Genomic DNA, 7,405 nt, shown 5'->3' on the forward strand with positions numbered 1-7,405 from the left:
GAAATAAAATAGATGAAGCGAAAGTGTGAACATACCAGAGATTCTCCACATGCCTGAACTCAAAGTTTGCCTGGCTTTGGGGCAGGCTCCCTCTATCTGCCGGTTGGTTGCGCGGCGTGGCGCTGCATGACCGAACCAGGCGCCAGGAAACGGTGAATGGATTTTAAACATTGCTGAGCCACCGTTTGCAAAATCGAGTCCTTTTGTCCTGAGGCTTACACTCAGACCTGTGGCGGGACACCCCGCCCCCCTTTACGCTACTACTCCACACAGCCCCATGCACGTGCGCTCTGGACGGGCTATTAGCTGTCAGGTGACTGCTTGGGGTGACGCCACCGCGCTCATCGTTAACCAAAAGAGATGCTGACTGGAATAACAAGCCGAGCTGCTTGTGTTGAGGGACCAGAGCAGGATTGTCCAGCCTCATCACATTCTAAACCCTCCTGATTATCTGCAGCCACCACAGTAGAGGGGATAAAGCCTTGAGGGCTTATTGGAGTTCTTAAACTTTTGATTAAACAAATTAGGAAAGACACAAGCTTTAAAATAATTCAGAAAAATCTGTAGTTGAGATGTGGCTGTTTCATCCTTACAAAGACTATTTAGGAATTTACTGTTTTCTTATAATGAAAACTTGGATTATTAATTAAAAAAATCAATGTATATGCATTTTTAAATGCTTAAACGCAATGCATTGTGGTCTATATTTGTCAATCTTGTGTACATCATTGCAGACTAGATTTTCGTAGACTTCTAGGAAGTTTCTAGACTAAATGGCTAACAGCCTTTAGGGAGAAGTAACTGAATTTGGACACATCCTTAGTTTTTTAAGCAGTTGCCGGTCTAGTTAAATCTTTGTAAAATCCCCAAACAGTTTTGTTCTCAAAGCATTCCATGAATTAGGGGAAAAAAAACTCTGCAACCTCATATTGGTTCAGAAAAACAAACTGCATCCACTGCATTTACAAAGCTGTTCATGAAATAGTATGAACTAAACCTCTGCAATGTTGTATTGGTTCAGGAAAACAAACTGCATCCACTGCTGCTATGGGATCTTTACATATCTCAAAATTTTAAGCATCTAGATTCATTCCAAGAAGCAATAATGCTCTTTTTAAGCAAAAAAAGGCAATTTTTTTTCATTTTCTTGGCTAAATCCTTTTATAGCAATCAGAAACTGATGTACTGCCCCCTTGTGGTCTGATAGGTTTATCACAATTCTAAGTTTTCTTGATGTCACTCTGAAGACAAAGATCAATTAAAGATCAATTTAATTTTAATTTTTAACATTTCTCTTCATGCTTCATCACAGATCCTTCCAGTGGTGGAGGCCCAGTTCCCTTTCGCCCAGGTGCCTCAGGCTTTTCAGAAACTGGAGCACGGCCACGCCAGAGGGAAGACCGTGGTCAAGGTGTCTGAAGAGGACGACAGCTGCAGAGAAACTGCAGAATCAGAGGAGGAGATGCAAGAAAAAGCCGAATTACCCTGATCTTCGTCTGCAGGGAGGAAGAGTGTGCCAAAGGTTGTAACACTTGTTTGAGATATTTTAAGGTGCTTACATTTCATTCTGTTCAGTTTTATGCTGCAATGGGAGGAAAAAGTGTTTCTGTTACAAGTATTCATGTAAACCTGAACACAATGTTCATCTCGTTTTTGCACTATTTAAAAATAAAAGTTGGACAAAAATCTGTTTGAGATATTTATTGACAAAATATTTATATCCAAGGAACACAAAAGGTTCTGATTACACACAATTACTTTGTTCGGTATGTGGCTGGAATGTAAGGAAATACAAATATTTTCTAGCACGGTCAAAAGATTGAAAAATCTTAAAATTTTACAACTTTAGTGTTATATCTTACAAGTTCAGTTTGGAAACTTTTCTCCGCTTGTTATAGAATTTCCACATCCCATCTCTGCTGTAGTTTGTGTGGATCCAGAGTGTTTAAAATCACGTGCTTCTTATCGTACTGATGTCCACCTGAAACACATCAGGGATTTCCTTTGTTATACAGATTTATTAAAAACTTTTAGTGGATTTTATGCCCACTAGGGGGCACCAACTCATCAGTTTTGACATCAGCTAGTACATGTGTAAAAGTCTCACCTTTGACTTCCAGGACGAGGTCAGGGGTGAGGGTGTAGCGAACAAACCCCTCCGGAGTGATGCTCCACGGGTGAATTTGATCATCAAACTTTGGCGTGACTCCCGCTCTGCTTCCGGGGATTGTGACGCTTCCACTCGGGCTTAGGCAGTACTCCTCAAACAGCTGGAAGTACGAGTCATTACTACGTCATCTACCACTTTAAACATCAGCTGATCCTCGTACCTTGCAGTACAGATGCCCATCCTGGTACAGCCAAATCTGCTCCAAGCCGCCCGTTTCCTCCGTTTCTTGGATCCGCAGCATTTTGACGTCGTCGAAATCCCCGGTGATGGACATCATCATCCCCGACTGTCTGTTCCGTAAGCGGAAGTACACGTGTTTCTGCCCACACAAAAAAAGAAGAATTACTTTTTTAAAAAAAGTTGAAACAGATGGGGTTATTATGGGGGTGTCATTACCTGCAAAAGAGGACGAAGAGATCCGATTTTCTGCCAACTGCTAAATTTGTGCCAGTTTGGAATCTCGCCAGGCTTCAGCAAAATCTGAGCCCCTCGGTAGTTAATTCCCTCATACGCAATCCACCTAAAAATAAGACAAAAAGTTTGATTTGATGAGATACAAGCCAAAAATCCTACTGAAAATGAGTACTTTTTGATATTTTTTTCCCCTGTCTGCACGATATCTGCTTGCAGCATAAAAGCAGATTCCCAGCTAGCACAACATAAAAAATCCTTTCAAAAGCTCCCACCATGTCATTTTGCTCTGGTGGGAAAACAGCTCTCTCTGCAACAATCTAAGAGCTGTGATCACTTGTGGAAGTCCTGCGGGAGCCGCAGGGAACACCACAAAATTGCTTCATGTACTTCAGAGATCTCATGCATGCAGGACAATGGCGGCTCGTCCTCCTCGATGGCTTCACCGCGCCTGTCGGCTGCAAACGCGTTCATTACAGAAAGTTCCGGTCAAAGGTGCAAAGATATATAAGAGTTTGTTCTGCTTTTAGTGTGTGATGTTGGCGTTGACAAAACAGGTTTTACTTGGTCTTTATGCAAATATAGAAGTGAACTTTTTAACAACTTGTAGTGTGATTTCATAAAATCAAACTGTAGATTAGAGGTGTCAAACTCAATCGCACAAGGGGCCAAAATCCAAAACACACCTTAGGTCGCGGGCCAAACAGGATCAAAAATGTATTGAACACTAAGACTAACATTTTAAAACTTTGTAACTTTTCAACATACTTATGAACTAAATATATAAAATTACCTGTGATAATGCTATGTGAATGCTGTAAGATGAATTTGGCCGCTGAAGATGCTAGCGGAAATCACTAAAGCAAATAGCTGAAAAAGCTAACAGCCAGATTAAATATTAGCTAAATGTCAAATTAGCCTGACAAACTTAGAAAAAAAATCTTAAATTAGCTAAAACAGCTAGCATGTAAGTATTAGCCTAACTCCAAAACAGCCTCAAAAACTAAAAAAAGCCTAAATTAAAACAAAAAACAGTTAGCATGTAGCTGGAATATTAGCTAAAACTCTAAAACACCCTGACAAACTAAGAAAAAAAAAACCTAGGTTAGCCAAAACAGTTAGCATGCAGCTGGAATATTAGCTAAAACTCCAAAACAACCTCAGAAACTAAAACAAATGCCTAAATTAGCAAAAATGGCTAGCTTGTAGCTGGAATATTTTCTAAACTCCAAAACAGCCTCAAAAACTAAAAAAAACAAACAAACAAACAAAAAAAAACCTGGGTTAGCCAAAACTGCTAGCATGTAGCTGAAAAACTAGCTAAACTTCACAATAGCCTGCATAGATTGAAAGAATCTAAAATTGGCTTAAACAGCTAGCATGTAAATATTAACCCAACTCCAAAACAGGCTCAAAAACTATAGAAAGCTTTAATTAGCCAAAAAAAAAAAAAAAACTAGCAAGTAGCTGAATTATTAGCTGAACTCCAAAACAGCCACAAAAACAAAAACAAAAAACCTATATAAAAAAAGCATAAACAAAAAAACAGCTAGCATGTAGCTGGAGTATTAGCTAAATTCCAAAACAACCTCAAAAACTAAAACAAATGCCTAAATTAGCAAAAACAGCTAGCTTGCAGCTGGAATATTTTCTAAACTCCCAAACAGCCTCAAAAACTTAAAAAAAACTTGGGTTAGCCAAAACTGCTAGCATGTAGCTGAAAAACAGCTAAACTCCAAAATAGCCCACATAAACGGATAAAAAACGATTTTTTTCAAAACAACTAGCATGTAAATATTAACCTACCTTCAAAACAGCCTCAAAAACTATCGAAAGCCTAAATTAGCTGGCTTGTAGCTGAAATATTAGCTAAACCTCAAAATAGCCTCAAAAACTTTTAAAAAGTCTAAATTAGCCAAAACAGCTAGCATGCAGCTTAAATATTAGCTTAATTCCAAAACAGCTTAAAAAAAAGAAAGAAAGAAAAGGTATGTTAGCCAAAACAACTAGCTTGCAGTGGAAAAAAATAGCTAAACTTCAAAATAGCATTAAAAAAATGAAAAAAAGCCTAAATTAGCCAAAAATAGCTAGCCTGTAGCTGAAATATTCGCTAAACCTCAAAAAAGCCTCAAAAACTTTTAAAAAGTCTAAAATTCCCAAAATAGCTAGCATGTAGCTGGAATATTAGCTGAACTCTAAAACAACTTCAGAAACAAAAAAAAGAAAAGCCTGAATTAGCAAAAATAGCTAACTTGAAGCTGGAACATTAGTTAAAAACAGCCTAAAAAATATTAGTAAAAGCCAAAATAGTCCATAAAGCTATCAGAATGCCAATTTTTAAAACTTTAAAACCATAACTTCTTAACATTAATATGAATAATAAAAAGGCAGGAATATTATTCCAGAATAAATCAACTTAAACCTTAAAAGACTTTCAATATTTTGTCAAAATTATACAAGACAGAAATAGGCACAAGATAACATTAATAACAATAAAATAAAATGATCTGGAGGGCCGGATCCGGCCCCCGGGCCTTGAATTTGACACATGAGCTGTAGATAAATAACTCATTCATGCAGCTTCTCAAAAATGTCACAATCTCCTTCATCAGCAGATGTTTGCCTCCGTAGCTCCTTCGCTTCCTCAGTCTGGACTCACACCTACAGTCTGAATGTTGCACACCAGCAGCAACTTTCCATCATCAATCCTTCTGCCAGAGCCGCCGACTTCAATGCAGCAGAGAAGTTGAGCTGACCCGTCAGACTGCACCCGATATTTCTGATCTGAGCGAGCATCATCACTGAGCTCAATAAAAGTAACTCAAGACTCGCTTTAAATATAAATCTAATTGCAAAAAAATAGCCTGGACCTGATGGTCAAATTATAATCTATTTTAAGACCAAAACTTTTTGGACTTTATCTCCATTAGGCACAGAAATATGAAAAAATAGATATTTGTGTGGACAACAGATTCAGTATTCAGGTTTAGGGGTTCAAATGACAGACAGCACAACATGTTGAGTCTCCAGCAGGAACTCAAAAGGCTTCAGCTTGTCAAACTCACACCATGGTGGAAGACACCTGACTGGCAGGAGGATGTTGACCCTTACCTGAGCTCAGAATTCACATGTGTAGGTTCAACATTTAGGTAGAAAACATAAGAAATACAATTTCCTCGGATTAAACCATTAATTTATAACAAAAATGGAGGTAAAAGTGAGAAAATTGAAGCGAAATGCACTAAAATCTAAACTCCCAGAATGCTCTTGGGACAAGACAAACAGAACAAATGAAAAGCTAGCATGGACTCACATGCCTCCCTCCACCAGAACCGACTGGACCCGCGTGCTGCCCCCCGCCAGCAGGAGGTTGACGGCTCCGTCGGTGAGAAGAACCCTCTTCCCACGCAGACCGCTGCGCTCGAACAGAGTGATGGACGGCAACGAGAACTCCTGGAAACAAAGACGGCGCACTTGTAGATCGGTTGGGGACAATTTTTTTTTAATTCCAAATGAGTCATTTTAAGGTTGCCATAGAAACGGAGATATTTTCTGTGCAGAAGACAGATTGTTTTCCAATCTGACAGTCACGCTGGTCGTGATTCATTTAGCACAAGATGGTATTTTTGTGTAATTAGAAAGACGTTGCACAACTTCATGCACAAATACCCCCCCCACAGTTAAAGCCTGCGTGCATGAGTCATGTGACTTGAGTCCGCCGCCTCCGATGATTGTAGATTGTGAACTCAGTGGACATATTTCACTTTTAAATGCCATTTTGATTGTTTTTTTGGTTGACTGAAACCATCACAGAGTTTACATAAACATGTAAAAATCATGTGGAAAAATAAACGTATTTTTGCTGCTTCAGGTTAGATCTCATTTTAGATTGGCGATTTCTCATGTCAAGTCAACATCCACAAAAACATCAATCTTCTAGAAGACCCTCCGTATTCACTCTGAAACCACGACTCCAAGTATTGACAGTTTACACACAAAATATATCATCCATGCCAAACGAAAGTGAGAATTAATTACCAATTTTTCAGCTTTCTTTACCAATTTTGTGTATTTTTATGAGCAAATTGATAAAATAAGTAAAGATATTCTTACTTTCTGGACTTTTTTTTGAAGATTTATACAAAATATTTTCAAATTTCTGTGTAAAAATAAGACACAGCAGAGAGCGGAGCCAAATCAGCAAGGTTCCCTCTGAAAGATGTGAGAATAAAAACCAGTTTCGATCTCTGCATGACAGCTGACATTAAAGAGCTGCAGAGGCAGCTTTCACCAAATGACATGCAGCTGAAACACTAAACTGAGACAACATAACCTTATTTTTAAATATATATATATATATATGCAGAAAGACTCACAGGGCCGATGGACTGCAGAGACAGGATGGACGAGCTCTTGCTGACGCAGCCCATTGCTCTCAGATCCGGGTAGCTCCCCACTTCCAACGCATACATCTTTCCTGTGAAGTCCTGGCCTTCAAACGCGAGCCAGCTGAAAGTCATTTGCACAAAATAAATGCAGAAAACCCACAAAAATATAATCCAAAAGTCTATTTTTTTCAGATTCTGCATTTATGACTTTTTATTTGGTAGAAATCAAATGTTTTGTATCAAAAAGCTCAACAAAAGTAATATTATATTAATTAGAAAAAGGAGCAAATTCGTAAATTTAGTGAAGGCTACTCTGGTATTTCAATCAGGAGTGTCAAACTTAATCTCACAAGGGGCCAAAATCCAAAACACTCCTTAGGTTGTGGGTTGAACAGGATCAACATTTATTGAACACTCTAAAACATTTTTTTTAAAC

General features: G+C 38.5%; 2 protein-coding genes across 4 annotated transcripts in view; one reads left to right on the top strand and one right to left on the bottom strand.

Annotated features, from left to right (window-relative positions):
• The window catches only part of LOC112157929 (reticulon-4-interacting protein 1 homolog, mitochondrial), a gene marked incomplete in the record, with an annotated part of 11,767 nt that extends 9,274 nt beyond the window's left edge, over nt 1-2,493 (top strand). Inside the window, 1 exon segment of the mRNA XM_024291044.2 lies at nt 1,313-2,493. Coding sequence (XP_024146812.1) covers nt 1,313-1,489 — 177 coding nt within the window.
• The window catches only part of LOC112157927 (beta/gamma crystallin domain-containing protein 1), a 32,096-nt gene continuing 25,945 nt past the window's right edge, over nt 1,255-7,405 (bottom strand). For 2 of the 3 annotated variants that reach the window (XM_024291043.2, XM_024291041.2), the window contains exons 17-22: nt 6,958-7,090; nt 5,895-6,034; nt 2,567-2,690; nt 2,331-2,489; nt 2,108-2,270; nt 1,687-1,981 (exon numbers count right to left, since the gene is read on the bottom strand). In XM_024291043.2, the coding sequence (XP_024146811.1) occupies nt 1,893-1,981; nt 2,108-2,270; nt 2,331-2,489; nt 2,567-2,690; nt 5,895-6,034; nt 6,958-7,090 (808 nt within the window). In that variant the 3' untranslated portion in view covers nt 1,687-1,892. Of the gene's footprint in view, nt 1,583-1,686; nt 1,982-2,107; nt 2,271-2,330; nt 2,490-2,566; nt 2,691-5,894; nt 6,035-6,957; nt 7,091-7,405 lie in introns of those variants that run through there. The other variant, XM_036210486.1, reaches the window with a different exon arrangement.

The sequence above is a fragment of the Oryzias melastigma genome, linkage group LG24 (genome assembly GCF_002922805.2).
Source record: "Oryzias melastigma strain HK-1 linkage group LG24, ASM292280v2, whole genome shotgun sequence".
Taxonomy (NCBI): Eukaryota; Metazoa; Chordata; class Actinopteri; order Beloniformes; family Adrianichthyidae; genus Oryzias; species Oryzias melastigma.